This window comes from Populus trichocarpa, chromosome 11 (genome assembly GCF_000002775.5).
Source record: "Populus trichocarpa isolate Nisqually-1 chromosome 11, P.trichocarpa_v4.1, whole genome shotgun sequence".
Lineage (NCBI taxonomy): Eukaryota > Viridiplantae > Streptophyta > Magnoliopsida > Malpighiales > Salicaceae > Populus > Populus trichocarpa.
The window spans coordinates 5,844,997-5,862,327 of record NC_037295.2 but is presented as its reverse complement, the minus strand read 5'-3'; the positions used below and the strand labels follow the sequence as shown (position 1 = coordinate 5,862,327).

Below are 17,331 nucleotides of genomic sequence, written 5' to 3'. Positions count from 1 at the left end.
ATCAATGGGCTAGTGGATGTTGATAGAGGAAATGAGGAAGGAAAGCTGTTGGGAAGAAGGTTGTTACTAGTGGGTTTGTTGGGGAACCAAAAGTGATGGTTTGTATGGGTTTTGTGAGAGGTTGTTGCCACCAGCGTGGAGGAGAGATGAGGTCAATTGTGGAGGAAAGATTGTGTGCTTGGTCGTTGAAGAAATTAGGAAGAAAGGTTGTGGGGGTGTGGTAAACTAGTTGACAGTGGTGGCCATGGCCTTGATGAGGAGGAGGCAGTGATATCACTAATTAATATTTTGATGGACGGATTCTGTCGGTGAGATCATCGGTAAAAATGTTACCGATGGTTTGCGTGCCTCACACCGACATAATGAATTCATCAGCAAAACTGTTTAATAGTGTAGTGGATGACATTGGTCTTGAGAAAAAGGTGGCTGCGTTGTTCTTTTTTTGAGTGCATTACGGTGATGCTGGAAGGGGGGGTGATGGTTTATTTTGGGGTGATGTTGGTGGTTGGTCATGATGGTGGCAAAAAAAGCTAAGGTAAATAGGTTTTTTAGAGAAAAAGATTGTGGGGTAGGTAGCCGGTTGAACAGGAAAGGAAACATGGGGTCTTGGTTTTGGTTCAAAGAAGAAGATGAAATGCCATGATTATTTTTGTGAGGGTGAAAGATGGAATGACTGGTACCTGTGATGTTTTTCTCTTGTATGATTTTAGGTCCAAATCCTTGAGGCCCTAGGTCTTAATTGGTGGAGAGGATGATAACAGATGGGTCACATGGTGTGAGTTTGGGGAAGAAGATTATGAGTGTATTTTCTTTTTTTTTCTTTGGGGTTGGCGGATAGGCTTTTTGAAAAATAGATTTAGGGTTTTTTTTATGTATGTATTTTTGGAGAGAATGTATATGTTGAAGAGAGTCTTGGTATTTTTAAAAAAAGTTTTTTATTTTCAATTGCTTGGTCTCCAAGCAAACTTGGTGACCAAGCAACTCAAAACTAAAATTGATGTCTAAAATTGTTATACACTTAAGCAAAGAAAAAAAAAAAAAAGGAAGGCTGGAGAGCTTTAATTGGATATCCATGAGATCGAAGTAAGTGTAATTTAAACTCATGGACAAGTTCTCTCAAACTTCGAAAAACTGATGCAAGAGGTTTTTTATTTTTTTTTATTATGCAACTTTATGTTAATAAACATAACTTTTGATTCAATTGTTGGATTGTGATGAGATTTTTCTTAGAGATTCCAAAAGTTTTGTTTCCTATATGGTTAAATTTCATCGTAGTTGAAGATTGGGAAGACTTTTCAATATCGCCCAGAAATTATGTTCGAGATTGACTATATTTTTATAGTTGGTTTAGAATTTTTTTTTTATTGAGTTTAGAATTTTTTTTTATTTTTCCAGTTTTATTAAGGATGTTTTTCCTAGTTTGTTTAGGATTTATATTTTATTTTCAATTATTTTGTTAGTTTAGGATAGTTTTTGGGTTAAAAAATTATAAATTTTTTAGACGTGTAGGCTATTTGAACAGAAACTATACAGTAATAAAATTTTAAATTATAATTTTTGTGCATTCGTCTTTTAATAGAACTTCATGTTTTTATACCTGCTGACTTTGTTATTTTACTTTTGTCTAATTCAGTTGACACTCCTTTCTTAATTTTCAAGTTCAAAACTTAGATCTAGCATTATAAAGAATTACTAAATTATTTTAGATGCATTGAAATAGAAGATGCACCATTAAGCTCATTCGGAAAAAAAAATACTTGGTTTCAGTTAATGGGCAATAGAATCCAATGATATCCTTTATCTTCGATAAAAAGAAAAGCAATCATATAAAAAACGGACTATTATATTCTTACTTTTTCTTTGGCCATCCTTGTCCAGGCACTTCGTGGAACTGGAAGGCTCCTCTGCCAAAATCATTTGTCTTTTGACTACATATGGCGGTTGCTAACATAAACTATAGATTTATTTAAAAATTAAAACTATTGAGACTTCAATAAGAGAAAACAAGAAAATATTGTTTTCAGTAAACATATAGTAGGTGGTCCAGTGATAAAAATTTAGGATCAAGATATTTGCTTTGCCTATAATCTCAGGTTCGAGTAACGTGGTTGCTAATATAATAGTTATTGGAGGCTTATAAGGTCGTTAACTTTAGGACCCGTGGGATTAGTCAAGCTACGCATAAGCTAACCTGGATACCCACGTTAATAATAATAAAATATATATATTTTTAATTGATTAATTTTTATTTTTATTTTACATTAGAAAATGATGAAAAATTGAAAATATTTTTAGCTTTATGAAACTAGCTCGACCAGGCTCATAAAAAACTTAAATTCACACACTAATATATGCATCTTTTATTTCCACGAGAAGTCTACATCAACGTCATGATCTCAGCACATTCATCAAATTTCTTTTGTCAAATGTTATGGAAACATGACTGGTTACCATTTCCAAAATATTGAATGTGTTGAGAAGATATTTGTTCGAATGCAAAAGTCCTACCAAAACTGACGAATGCATTCAGCTGATAGTATTTCTTCAACGACCGACTAATTTTTTTTTAGTCGGATTATTCACTAAAGTAATGTTTAAAAACAGTTTGAGATGGTATTTTTTAAATATTTAAATTTATTTTTATTTAATTATTTTTTTTTATGTTTTCAAATTGTTTTGATGTTAAAAATAATTTTTTAAAAATAAAAAATATTATATTGATATATTTTCGTACATAAAAAACAATTTTAACTACAACCACAAACACAATCTCCCCCTAAATCATACAGCCACATGCTTTGCACAAGAAAGCTGTAGACACTATCAATAAGAACATAGGGACAGGAAAAAGTTGTTCATGTTCGTAGAGAAAAGAAAAACAATGAAGTCTTTGTGTTAGGTGGGAAGAAAATTGATGCGCTGATGAAATGAAAAGGAACCACGTTTATTAATATTATTAAACACGAATTAAGAAAATTGTCCCTGATTTGTTAGTAAAATTATACGAACATGCCACCATAACATAGGTCAAACATTTAAGATAATCACGAGAGGAATTTTGGAGGGACAACTGTGGAAGAAGAAGAAGAAGAGAAAGAAGAAAAGGTTTTTGAGTTACATGATACTCTCAACAGTCGCATCTGTGTCCATTTAAAGAGTACAAGTTGGACTGTCCTAAAAATCGTTAATTTTGCATTTACACTTCATAAATAACATATGAAAGTCTTAGAATATCGGTTGAACTTTGATTCCATGGTTTTTCAATCATACAAAAACATCACAAACCAAATACAGATAAGACATTGCCTCTGATCTCTCTCTCTCCCTCTCTCTCTACCTCAATCTTCATGTTTAGGAGAGACATGTCAGGATTTGTCCGGCGATATATATGTATGTGTATGCATGTATAAGCTGAAGTTATGCACATTCCGACCAACAACTTGTATGATCGAGGCATCATCATTACCAACTGGTTTGTATTTAGGGTTTAGGAAAACAAAATTATGAATATATATATATATATTGATCTTATGGTTTTAGCATAGCCGAGGTATTTTTTTCATGCCATCATACAATTATAAATGTTTTCCAAGACTTTAAGAAAGGAGATAAAGATGAATTGTTTGCCAGTTTTCTTTACCCTTAAACTGAAATAGTTGTAGTTGAGCCCTTTTTTTTATTTTTTTATTTTTATTTTTTATCCCTGATGATTCCTTCATGTCCTTTCCCCCCCGGTTTTTCAGAAATTTCATGACCTATTTAAATCCTTGCATCACAATATTTTTGTATATTGGTTTTCGAATATTACAGATTCTATTATGTTTTGAAGTTTTTTAGCTTTCCACGATCAAATGAATTAATTCCAATTTAGAACATATATAGTTTAGTAACATGCTTCTGATCACAATATAAGAATCTCTCTTCAGACATACTTGAATCCCATGACCAATTACACATTTCCTTGCTCAAGAATCATGTTTTTGTGGAATAACTTCTGTGCGCATACATTTGTACCTATCAACTGCATATATATTAACACACACACAGACACATGTACGTAAACCAAAGATGCTTCTGAGATATATAATATGTGGATTGTTTTCATCTAAATCAAATTAATATAACTAAGCTAATTAGAACTTCTCTTACACAGCAAAACAATCACTTGCTTGCTGCGTCTTTAACTTCTTATATAGGCACTAAATGGAAAACAGCTAACGCGTTTGATAGTTTCATGGTAATTATAATCGCTTGGTACTGTTTTTATATATATAATTTCCTGTTCAAGATTCATGAAAACGAATCAACTTGTGCCTTTTCAAAAGTTAACATCCTAATTTATATATTTTCATGCCTTTTTAATTGCTTATATATATATATGGTTAATAGCTGTACAAGTTTGAGCTTTCAACAGAAGTTTTACTTTCATTTTCTAAATTTTGCAGAATGCAGACAAGATCATGAACAGAAAAAGGGACTCTCGGGAACATATCGTGTCTCAAAAAGCATTGAAATAGCAATGTAAGTTTTGATATAAAATGGAACCAAAAGACAGAAATTTGATATATCGTGTCTCAATAATTGTTTTTTCCACGAGGGATAGTGGGGGAAAAAAGGATGTCTTGACATAAAATGACCCCATGCCTTTACCTCATTTCTCAGCTGTTTTCTAGCTTTGTTGCATATCGAAAAGTAATTTGGCATTTAACTTCTTTTTCTTCAGTTCTTAGTATGAAAAAAGTCGTACCATCTAGTCATTCACTCAATACAACATACGTCCACAATAAATAAGACCAACCCAACTCAACAAAACCTTTGATACCGTGAAATTTGACTGTCCAGCTTTTAGAAGAGTAATTTTTCAAGCATTTGTTGTTTGATGAGTCATTCTTCCTTGGATCTATACTCGTGAAACATCTAGCTAGGAACATCATAAATCGAAAACTGGTCTTCTACCACCTACCATCATTAATTTGTTTTGATTCTTTTTACCTAACTGAGTAACTCACTGGTAGAGGTTTGATCCGACAATTAATGTACGAGACTGTACATAACACAAATTCGGTGTAGCATATCAGAGAAAATCGAAATACCATTCATAACCAAAATCATTAATGTAAAACTACTTCCATTTTTACAGGTTGATGATGCAGCTTATATTAAATGTTTAAAACAATAAACATCCTAACGGATTTCGTGCGATGTGCTGTGCCATAAATTTTTTTGGTATAGTCAATTGCTATGTTTTAAACTATCTCAATGCATGCCGCCAAAAGGACATGCCAGCATTTGAGACTTAGGTTTTTCCAGTTAGAGATCTCAATTTCAAACCTGGTAACCCAAAACTATTGGGCCCTGAGTAAAAAAAACGAATACTACAGCAATGCAGCTACTATTACTATCATCCCAGTTTTGACACTCAATGCAATTAAAAATGCATGCATGCCTAATTAAGCTTGCGTTTAACTCCCTTCTCTTTTAATAGAACAGCAGCTTCAGACATACAGAAGACAAGTAGCTATGGAAGAAGGACTAGAGATACTTGATCAAGAAAAGATTGATGGTTGCGAGGGCCAAGCTGAAAACATTTCCTTAATGTCGTCCCAAAAGTGCTCATCCTACGATTTGAATGAAGAAGCAAGCAGCGCAGAGGATAATGGCACTGCTGAAGTTAGTAATACTGATGGTGACATGAGAACAGAAGGGAATTCTGCTAATAATGCTACATCTGCAGAGAGAAATGGACTCAGGCCTACAGTTAGGCAATATGTTAGATCAAAAATGCCTCGGCTACGATGGACTCCTGATCTCCATCTCTCTTTTGTGCATGCTGTTGAAAGGCTTGGTGGACAAGAGAGTAAGTTAAAATTGATAGAAATTTATAATAGTTAATATTGGATCATAATACTTTGATAAGAACCAATTGTATATTTCACTGTACATCCTTACACCTTCTTTGAATTGGTGAAGAAGCAACTCCCAAGTTAGTTTTTCAGTTAATGAATGTGAGGGAACTTAGCATTGCCCATGTAAAGAGCCATCTACAGGTACTTGCTATAACCATTGTTTTACCTTGTGTACTAGTGAATCTTGATTTGCCATTGTTCGTTTTCCTTGCTTATTCTTTTCTCATTGTTCGTATTAGAGGTACCGAAGTAAGAAGCTTGATGAGGCCGGACAAGGTGATATTTTCTTTCTTACTTTGGTTTTTTCATTAGTTAGGGGATTGGGTCTAGTATTATCAATCAATTTTATTTTGATGAAAGACGAGAAATCTTATTAAGCTCGTCATCTGGTGGATGGAAAACCATCAAAACAAGTGAAAGAAGCTAAGGAGCTAAAAATAAATTAGTAACATGTCTGAGAGTTAATGGCGCCTGGTACTCCAAGTAGTAATATACTCCTGATTCCTTAACATATCCATACCAATATAGCTCAACCTATTTACCTATTATATATTGAGGGAATGGATCCAAGCTGCTATGTCTATTACTCCAGGTAATACCACAGTAATTTTTTTTCCTTAACATATCGATCCATGCTAGTGTAGGTGAACCTATTATTGAAGAAATGTTGTTTCTTTATGAAAGAATAGTCAAAGAACTAAAGAAGAATTTATTTCTAGCTTACCAAATAAGCCAGACTATTCTATAGAAAAATCCATTCCACACCCTTTGCTGAAATTTACGATAAACCAAACCTTGCTACTAGTGAAAAAGATCGGATTGAGGAATACATCATGAAAAACCCCACCATTAGGTATTTTATTACAAAAATCCCAAGAAAAAATAAATTAAAAGAGTAAATGAATTGTAGTTTCTGAACCAAATTATGAAAGGTATATAAGTCTTCCTATATTGCCATAATTTTATTTAAGCTAAGAAGGAGTGAAAACATAACCCATTGTGAATGGCTAACCATAGAAGCTTCTCAATTTATGGAGGAAAAACACTCTTCTAAATGGGTGGAATGTATGGTTTTAAACTTGAATATAGGAGTAAACCTGAATACAGCATGCATGACTTGATCGTGTAAGAAATCTTGCTATCTAAAGTCCAAACCTTCTTATCTTCTTTATGTTTGTACATATGAATATGATTAATAACCTCCATTAAACTGTCAAGTTGACCTATATCAATGCTTTTGATATTTCAGTTCCATTGAAGATTTCATCGCCAGCAACCAGCATCATAAAACCTTACACTATTCACAATACCATTTTTTAAATAGATAATATATAAAGCTGGGGATAAAGCTCAAGTAAAGGCTTTAAACCAACCCAAACACCATCCCAAAACTAAACTAAGGCACCATTCCCTACTAAAAGTATAGCTATCTCTCAAAACAACTAAAGTTTGATCACTAGAGTTAATAGTGGAGTAAATACTTGACCAAATAAGAGAGATAGTTTTTTTAAAAAGTCAATCTATTCTTAAACTTTGGTTTATATTTGTTTTCGATTTCAAGACTCTAATCTCTAAAGTCATTTTAGTAGGAGAGCTTTATTTTTTGAAATAATTGACCTGATTTCTAAGACATCTCTTTAAAATAGGTAAAAAAAAAATATACTAAACAAGACTAGAAAAATAATAAAACACTTCTAAATAAAAGAGGAAAAACAATCCTAAAAACCTAGGAAACTAATACAAATCTTGTTCAGTAGCTTCTGGACCTTATCGCAAGACCTTACCAATATCTGATCACTATGAAATTTTAATCCTTTATAAAACAAGGTCTGTAGAATCTTCTAGAAATATTTTAGTCTAATGCAAGTGTTGAATGAAAAATTATACTTGTCAAAGTAAAAATATGCATTACAAAATATAAGCCTAAAACCACCTATAATGTCCTTAACTGACAAGGAAACCTTGTCAAGATAATCTCAGTTGTTGCCACCTGTATTGTCCTTGTTGAAAAGGAATCTTTGCTAAATAAAAATTTCATAAATCATAAGGAAACAAATAGCAAAACTCATATAATAACTTTTAGCCTAACTTTAAACATCTTATTCTCTCTCTTCTAGATGAATTAGTGAGTCTACCATATATAGATGAAAAGCATGCAATGTCTACTTTCCAACCCAACTATAATCCTGTAAAAATTCTACATATAACTCTAGATATAACCCAAACAATACACAAAGGTCTATTTTCAAAGATTTGCAACCTGTTAACCTAAATATCCAGAATCACTCAATCAATTCCTCTTAGATATTCTTAGTTTCATACCTGTAATAGGCCTAATTGGTACCTTTAATGTATTATTTGGTGATAATCGCTGACTCACATCATTCCCCTTCTCCTAAAAAATATTCGACTTCTAATCATCACCTTACTTGAATGTTGACTCGATTTTGGAAGACATATTAACCCAATTTTGCAATTTTAATCTTCTTTTTCTTTATCTTTTTTTTTTTATATAAATTTTAAACAACTAGATCATAACTAATTTTTTTAAAAACTTTTTCTACAACTAGGTTCTAAGTGACAACAACAATGAAATAACATGAAAACTAAAATATAAAGAGATATAACCTAATTTTAAAGCCTTTCTCTTATACCAATTGATGTGAACCCCATGGATATAAAGAAATAAAAACCTATAGTCAAAATAACCCTTCCCAAAAAAAGATAAATTTAGGCTTGTGATTAAGTTTGATTGACACAATGATAACTTGTACTGAGACATCAAGACTATAAAAATTGAACCCCCTCCCAATGCCTATGAAGATACATGAACAAGTAGTATGGAAGACACCACAAAGAACTGATAATTCTTTTATAAGTCAAAATAGTTCATTGAAGAACCAAATTAAAAGAATTTCCTCTCTCATATATATTAGATTATTATGAAATCAAGTTTAGTAAAAAAACAAAAACTAAATACAAGAGAAATAACTATATTTATAAATGTAAAAACATCCTAAACAATGGTGGAAAAATAATAAAAGAGTTCTATATAAATGAGAAAAGAGAATTCTAAATCAATTAGAAAACTAATATAAATCACTATGAAGTTTGTATCCTATATAAAACTAGGCCTTTAGAATCTTTTTTTAAAAAATTTATCCTTATCCAACAACTGGATAAAAAATTATATTTGTTAGAATAAAATGTTGCATTAAAAAAATATAATCTCAAAACCACCTTTAATGTCCTTAGATAATAAGGAAACCTTGCCAATAAAAAAAATCCACAAAACAAAAGGAAACACAAGTTGCTAACATAGAAATCCTTACCAAAATAATCTTAATTCTCGCCACATGTATTGTACTTGTAGAAAAGAAATCATTTCTAAATAAGAGATCCACAAATCGTAAGGAAACAAATAGAAAAACCTATATAATAACTTTTGACTTTACTTCAAACATGTTATTCTCTTTTTTCTGGATGAATTAATGGACTTACCATATATGGATAGAAGCTTGTGATGTCTAGTTCCCAACCCAACTATAATCCTAGAAAATTCTACTTGTAGCTCCAGATATGGTCTTAACAATACATGAAGATCAAGTATAGTAGATTTATAACTTGTTAATCCAAATATCCATAATCAACCCAATCAATTCATCTTCGTTTTTTTTTTTAGTTTCAGACCTTGGTAACAATAGTAACCAGCAATGCTCAGGGTGCATTGAAATCTCCTATTATAAACCAAGGAATACGAAAGCAAACCATAATTCAATAAGCTCATACCATATAATTCTTTTGTTTTAAGCTAAGCAAGAACCATATATCCTAATAACAGCACAATCAAATCCTTTCCCACATGACAACAAAAAATGCATGTCTTTTTATCATAGTTTTCAATCAAACTAACTAAGAAAGACTCTTCGTTCCACATAATTAGAATACCTCATGACCTTGATATTGCCTATTCCATAAACTTCTTACTAGAGAATCAAACTAACTAGCCAATTTGGTTTCAACAATCAAGTAAATATCAATACAATAATTAATAATTGCTTCACTAATGATTATACGTTTTGACTTAGATTTCAAGTCACAAGCATTCTAAGAAAAGATCATCATAAAATACAAATATAAATCTTGACCTAAGAACTTTCAATCAATTACTAGGAAAAGTTTGTCTTTATTATTAAGAACAATTATAAATTATGATTGTAATAAAGAATTATATATCCAGAAAAGATTTTCTAATCTAGAATTGTTTTAATTTCTATTGTAGATTAATCAATCAAGTCTTTAATGAGCTATGGCCAGTACTAGTTATGGTGGTTTGAAGAGACCTTAAAAATATCCCATTATTTTTAGATATTAAAAAAAAAAAAATTCTTGATGAGCGACATTGTATGACACATCCATCTTGATAGTTGTATTGAGGTGAATAAAACTAATGATGGGGTGGCTCGATGATGGTAATTAAAAGTCAGGATTTTTCTTCTTCTCATTTCTTTTACAATTAAGGAAGAGAAGAATTTGGGGAACAAGACTATTTGTGAACCTTTAGGACTGTGTATGGAGAATATTTCGAAGGAAAATAATTGTTTAGCAGCATCACAGCAGGCTAGTTATGAACAGTTGAAGAATTTGGTGTGCAACATTTACACTAAATTTCATTTTTTTTTTAAAAGAAAGATATTTGATGACTAAACCTAATAATTATCTTGAATTAGAAGTCAACTGATATGCTCATGATCACACGGTTTAAATATCTTGTTATAAGTAATCGTTTTTTATTTGGTTGCTGAAGATTATTCATAGTTAGATGTGTACGTAGTTGTGATAAAAACTGTTTTATCGTCTCTTGTTAAATAGTTTCACCTGCCATTGATCTAACCTTCGTATAGTGTGCAAGCACAAGTCTCTCTTAATAACAAAATACGCATTTTGGCAGTCTGGCAGCCTTGACATGAATGGCTCCCTCGCCTTCTCTTCTGGTTTCATAGGGCAAAGAATACGGAAATATATAATTTTGAAGATATTTAAGCCAAGCATACATTAATGAAACAGTAAACCCTTCCTTTTTTTCCTTTTCTTTTTTCACAGTGCTGTGTCAAACATACAAATCAAAGCATGGAAAAGATTACGTTCAGGGCAAGTTCCACCAAATTTCATCAGCCTGTCCTCAACAATGCTTCAGAATGGGGAGTGGTGGTGTTATTTTAGCCAGAAATTCTACAGAGCATACTTTTGGTCACAGTCTTTTGCACTCTTCCCTCTTCCAAAGACCACCAAGTAACAAAACCAGGCTCTCAAGGTGAAGTTCTTGTTGTACTAAAGTCTATCATGGAGTTTGCTATCCCATTAAGTTCAATAATAAGAATGCTTTACATTTTCTGGTCAAAATTATAGGTACCAACAATGGGAAATTGGTGCGCATGGAGTAAAAAGGCAAAGTAATTTGGCAAGAAAGGATCTCGGACAAGGAATGGAGACAGCAATCGACATAAGGCCAATAAGGCCACTCAGATTGCTTGAAGAACGGCGGTGGCATCCACTCGAAATGGCTAAAAATTGCTGGGAAATTATCAGAAGTAATCCAACCAGTGTCACCTGCACTAATAGTTGTTCCGGCTCCCCCCCTCAAGCACATCTAAATTGTTCATCTCCACGGTTGTTCGAGACAAACAGCTACCGGAAGCCAACTGCAGTCAACTCTGGAAATGACGTAAAGATAAAGCAATCCTTAGTCAATTCGTCTCTTTCTACTGGCAATTTCAATTGTTTTAAATCCAAGTTTGAGCCCCCATTTCGGCTTGAGGTATTATCTCGAATTTAGAGTTATTGTTTGGGGCCTGCTATAACCATATTTAAAACCTTCTGTTCCTTTTATTTTGTGATTTTTTTTCCCTTCTAATTCTCACTTCATTTGCATGCAGCTGAATAATGATAAATTGTTGAATGACAAGGAATGGCTGCCTGATCTGCAACTGAGACTGAGCCAAAGAGTTGGAATCAATGACCATGGGACTCAGTGTAGAAGCACACAGGAAATAATTAGCACCAAGCTTTCACTTTCTTAGAGGTCATATTGAAGTCAGGAAATTTTTTATAGAAACTTAGTCTACACAATACTCTTGCTTGGCCACATTAAGCCTGAGTACTTAAGGATATCTGTATGTAGAGAAATTCATATACAGGACTAGTGCAGATCTTTACTTGTCTTTTTGGAGTCACATAAGCATTAGCAGACTTTTTTTTATTTTATTTTATTTAATTCGTCTTTTTTTTAGAATATTTATATTCATCTCATTTGAACCAAATCATGTGCTTCGTATAATTTTTATGTTTGGAATAAAATATTATATCATAAAATTAAATTTAATTATACCCTTTTAAATTACATGCAAACATAAATTGAATTAGTAATTTTAATTATTTTACTCTTAATTTATAATTGCATGGTACATTTTTTCTTTTTAATGAATAATTAAGATAAAAGAATTAAAAAGTTATTAGAATCTCATTATTCAAGTCAGAGATTTGATAGATTAATTTGAGTTGATTCTAAGTCTATCCAAACCTTTTTTAGAAGATATTTTTTTTAGTTTTCCTATATATTTTTAGATTTTTTTTTTCTAGTTTTCCTAGGTTTCTCTTTCGTTATCAACGTAGATTGGTTGAGTATTTATTTAAAAATCATATGTTGTTTTCAGAATAATTTTTAACAGATTAGTATTCAGATTAATAATTCATTTTTTTTTTAAAAAAAAAAAAGAATCCAAACCATCTTTCTTGAAAAATAGAAAAATAGAGGAAAAACCCCTTAGATATATACAATGCTGCTAAGCATAGACATCATCACTATTAAATGTGTAATTCCATTCATCAACATAATGAGTTACTGATTTCTATAAACACAGGGATCAACAGAATCCAAAACCATAAAAAGAGAACAGAAAGCTTAAGCTGTAAACCAGCGGTACAAGAAAGCTTATCAGCCAATCACCTCACCCCTGTATGAATGCGAGCAGGCATATCAAAAGGAGGGTTATGAAAACTTAGAAACCTCAACAAAAAACTGACTGCTGAATTCCATCTACCTACCATAGGAGGATTGAACAATTGGAGCATGATCTCCCAAAAAAAAAATGTTGGCTGAAAGAATTCAATCGCCTTTGAGGATATCCGAGGGAAAGAATCCAAACGAAACAGTTATTGTTGAAAAAAATTGAAAGAGCTCTGCATCTCTAACTCTTGGAGTGTTCAGAAGCATGAGGAATTAATTCCTGTAAAAGAATAACTACTGTTAAAATCTTCCATAACATAACATGAAACCTTCTTTCTTGGAAAAAAGCAAACAAAATGAATCTTGAGAGGAATGCTATTACCTCAGAAAATCGTACATGATCGTTATGCAAATGAGATGATTTAACAATGGTTTCCCATTTGGTATTAGTAGATGACATCTTAGGATCCTGCCATTTTCTCTGAAAACTGGTTCCCTGATACAAATGCGAAGGTGGCTTTTGTGAAGAGATTGAAGGCAGAGTTCGCCAAAGCCAAGATTCAGATGGTGTTTTTGGTAGAATTGGAGGAAGAGGAGTCTGTACTATACTGTTTTTCACATGTCCTTGATCATCTTCTATTGAAATCTGTTCACCATCAGAATTAACATTTCCATCAGTGGTTGCACCTATACACACCAATGCTTTAGATTGCTCGTCCATCATGTTTGTTTTATCTGAGAGAGAAGCTGAATCAGCATCTGCAGACCCGAAGACCTTATTTTCCAGTTCACTCTCTCCTTCCAGAAAATTCAGGCATTCTGCATCTTGAAAATAGGATTCTTCAGCAGCAGCTTCTTTTATTTCTCTGTTTTTCAATGGTGCCTTGAAGTCTCGTTTTGCAGAGTCCACATACTCATTAATATTTGAAGAACGAGAATCTGGGAATAATATTCCTGCCTTATGTACAGTATCTACATACAATGTCTTCTCAACAATAGGGCTTGCTGGGCGAGACCATCGTTTAGACCCATAATAGGATGATAGTTCTTGAGACTTGCTAATGCCCTTGTACAGATTCAGCCTACTGGCTCTCAAATCTTCAGCCTCTTTAGGAATGCCCAGAAATCCCCTGCCACGAAAGGCAGATTGAGGCGCTTCATTGCGATGAGGAGATACACACCCAGCACGTCTAAAAGGAGATGTGCCAGCTGAGCGCCTAAAAGGAGATGTCCGACTCATTGTTTGACGGTCACTTCCATAGATGAACCGATTGGATGAACAGGACAGCTTGTTCTCAACCTCCAGCAGCTTAGGAGATTGCCCTCCACTATCTTGTTTTAGCTTATTAGCAGCATCTTTAAAGTGCTGAAAAGAATTAACCCCGATAATGCAAATATTTTAGCATTGAAAAACAACTTCCATGGTTATAACAGAAACATTTGACACTAGCCGAAGGACAAATGATTAAGGGAAAAGGAAAAAATGAGTACTATACTAACCTTTTTCACAGTTTGACTATAAGATCTGTTATGAGCAGCTCTGCTCAGTTTTTCAACATCATTGGTAGAAGACATGGAAGCCTGAGTCCCAAGTTTCAACCCAGGAATGGGATTTAAGAGACCCAACGAATTCTTAATGCATAAACGAGGAAACCAACCACAGGCTTTAGTTGATATATCGCCAGAATTTTCATACCCATCACATTCATCTTCGCTTTCTTTCTCTTCTATATCCTGGCCGTAACGTGGGATAATAAAAGACTGAGATTTAATGGGAGGTGGTGTCCTATTCTCATGAACCACCTTTGTAAATTGTCTTGATTGTTCAATTACAATAGGTTGCTTTCTTGAAGAATAATGAGCTGGCTCTAAGGCCATTGCCTTGGCTGCAGGTAAGAAGCGACTCATCATGAAATCTCGTGTTTGTTGATCCGTGGTGAAGGTTCCTGATGGCTTCACAAGCGGAACATCAAAGCCACTCAGACCAGTTGCACTACAGTTCATGGAGATTGAATCTGTTGGAGACAAAGTTTGAAGTGCATCTGAGTAAACATCATCATCATTGTCTGAATCCAAACCTGCTTTCTCATTTGCTCCCTCTCCAGAGCAATTCAATTTATTTACTTTATCATTGGATGAACATGCTTTAATTTTGGGCATGGACACGCTTTGATCTTTGGATTTCGATTCATTGTGGTGCTTTACAAGATCCAAAACCCTTCTAGGAGGATTCCTTTGAGTGACAGATACATCCTTGGGGACTTTAGGCTCAGGCTTTTCCTTATGGTGCTTCACAACATCCATTACCTTTCTGGAAGAAATCCGTGGTGTAACAGAGGCCTCCTTGTTGGGGGCTTTAGACTCACGCTTTCCTTTATGGTGCCTTAAAATATCCATCGACCTTCTAGGAGGACCATTTGGAGTAATAGAAGCCTCCTCAGGGACTGCAGGCGTCTCCAAAGAATTATCCTTAGCTTTACCGGGGATCTGTTCCCAGTGGAAAGGAACTGCAACTGGTTCAGTTACTTGGTCCAAACTCGCATCTGGTTTATACAGAGGAAGGGTATGGCGTTTATTGAACCGGGAATTCTCAAGTTTCTTCGTTTTGGCTCCATCTGAAGTTGTTGCTATATTAGAGAATCGCCTCACTGATAGGAGCGGAGCATTTAAATTCAATTTCCTTTGCTCCATCACTTCTCACAACCAAACAAATTCTATCAGCTCACTCTTCGATGAAAGCTCACCAATCAAGAAAATGTGATTGCCGATGAGAAAGAACCGCAGGTGCAACCATGGCAAATCCCTCTAAATCCCAGCTCTAGGAAATGAATTGAAAATAAACCGAATTACAGTTAGTAGAACAATCCAAGCATATTAATAGCTTATATCGTAGTACCTCATAAACTTTATTTCTTCAACTATGGCATGAGAGAAGTCTTGGCTTTGTGTCCCGCATCCATATTATAATATGTGCTTAGTTTGATACCGCATTAATTATTGCGGTTCAAAAATATAACTTTTAAAAATATATTATTTCACCAAGTTCTTTGATGTTTCATTATTTTACTTATTTATTTTATTTATTTTTTATGTTAATTGCCCAATTAACCCTAGAAATCAAGGATGAGCTACATGTGCACATTCCAAAACCGCAAGTCATCATTATAAGTTATAACAACACATGAAAAGCCAGAGCTTTGTTGTCTTGAACAAATTAAGAAAAAGGAATGTGAAGATATTTGTGCTATCCATTGCCGCTTGAATGCCCAGGAAATAAAAAATTGCAAGAATATTGGGATCTGTGAATCAATAACCTCATCGAACAAACAATCTTAAAGATAAGGAAAATCCATTTCTTGCTTCCTTTTTCTTCTTCAATTTTTCAAAGGAAAGTTTTGTCAAGATCCAATTATAAGCATACAGAATAAATCATCAAACTAGTATAGCCACACACGATTTCCAAGAAACAGTTAAAATGTCGTCCACTCATGAATCTTCAACCAAGAACCAGCAAAAATCAATGAACTTCCAAAACCCAAGAAAGAAAGTAACTGTAATAGGCAAAATAAGCAAAGCTTAACATTATTGAGCACAAAGAGATGCAAGGAACATACCTGAAAGGTCCAAAGATAAAGTTTTGGATCACAGTTGCAAGTTCAAGAGAAGAAAGCGCGAGAAAGAGAGAAGCAGAGCAGAGAAGGACATATAGCATATAAGCACTGCATGAGGGGGTAAAGGAAGAAGTGAGGTTGATGGCTACTGCAAGAGAGGAGGATCCTAAAATGAAGGCGATAATTTGGGGAATGAGTGAAAATGAAGAAAAGTAAACAAAGAGTGAGAAAGAGAAAGAGCTTACTGCTGCTACCTTGCTTTTGCTTTCTGTGTATTATACAGTGAGAGAGACACAACAAGGGCAGGATAATGGACATCATGGAGAGAAGCTGACTGAGCAGACAGGGATAGCCCCCTTGCTACGTTTTTTAAGGCTCTTGCTCTTCTCCTTTCAATCATTTGACTTTCAGCAATAATCTGCTTTATTAATTACCCAAAAAAAATTGCTTTATTCAATTATTAATGGCAGTAAACCCAACTTGATCAGTAGTTTATATATATATATATATATATATATATATATATATATATATATATATATATATATATATTAAATTTTTAAATCATTTTGATTAATCATTAGTTAGCTTAAAACCCGGTTTGAAAACAGAAGTGAGTTAAAATTTAAATTTTTTAAATTTTATATTATTTTGATGTGTTGATATCAAAAATAAAATATTATTTTAATATATTTATGAGTGAAAAATACTTTGAAAAATAATTATTATCACACTCTCAAACACTTAAAAAAATATAAATTCATAAATTAAAATGTTCAAAAAAACAAAAATTAAGCTCACATGTTGG

General features: G+C 33.3%; 2 protein-coding genes across 6 annotated transcripts; one reads left to right on the top strand and one right to left on the bottom strand.

Annotated features, from left to right (window-relative positions):
- Window positions 1–3,293: 3,293 nt before the first annotated feature.
- Window positions 3,294–12,168, top strand: LOC7455902 (uncharacterized). Its single transcript, XM_024581116.2, has 8 exons — window positions 3,294–3,472; window positions 4,446–4,521; window positions 5,486–5,857; window positions 5,971–6,047; window positions 6,146–6,182; window positions 11,010–11,220; window positions 11,316–11,724; window positions 11,843–12,168. Exons 3-8 carry the CDS (start codon window positions 5,521–5,523, stop codon window positions 11,984–11,986), a joined length of 1,215 nt encoding a protein of 404 aa, XP_024436884.1. The 5' UTR covers window positions 3,294–3,472; window positions 4,446–4,521; window positions 5,486–5,520; the 3' UTR covers window positions 11,987–12,168.
- Window positions 12,169–12,766: 598 nt separating this feature from the next.
- LOC7455904 (uncharacterized) lies at window positions 12,767–16,901 on the bottom strand. 5 transcript variants are annotated; one of them, XR_002976832.2, is made up of 5 exons: window positions 16,527–16,762; window positions 14,413–15,730; window positions 13,295–14,278; window positions 13,011–13,192; window positions 12,767–12,919 (listed from the first exon to the last, which is right to left on the bottom strand). XR_002976832.2 is itself a non-coding variant. In XM_024581510.2 (5 exons), exons 3-5 carry the CDS (start codon window positions 15,601–15,603, stop codon window positions 13,154–13,156), a joined length of 2,214 nt encoding a protein of 737 aa, XP_024437278.2. In that variant the 5' UTR covers window positions 15,604–15,730; window positions 16,527–16,631; window positions 16,769–16,901; the 3' UTR covers window positions 12,767–13,153. The 5 variants fall into 5 exon arrangements, 4 of the variants coding, with proteins under 4 accessions (XP_024437278.2, XP_024437279.2, XP_024437277.2 ...); XM_024581510.2 differs by adding an exon at window positions 16,769–16,901 and having other exon boundaries at window positions 12,767–13,192; window positions 16,527–16,631; XM_024581511.2 differs by adding an exon at window positions 16,778–16,901 and having other exon boundaries at window positions 12,767–13,192; window positions 16,527–16,631.
- Window positions 16,902–17,331: the final 430 nt, after the last annotated feature.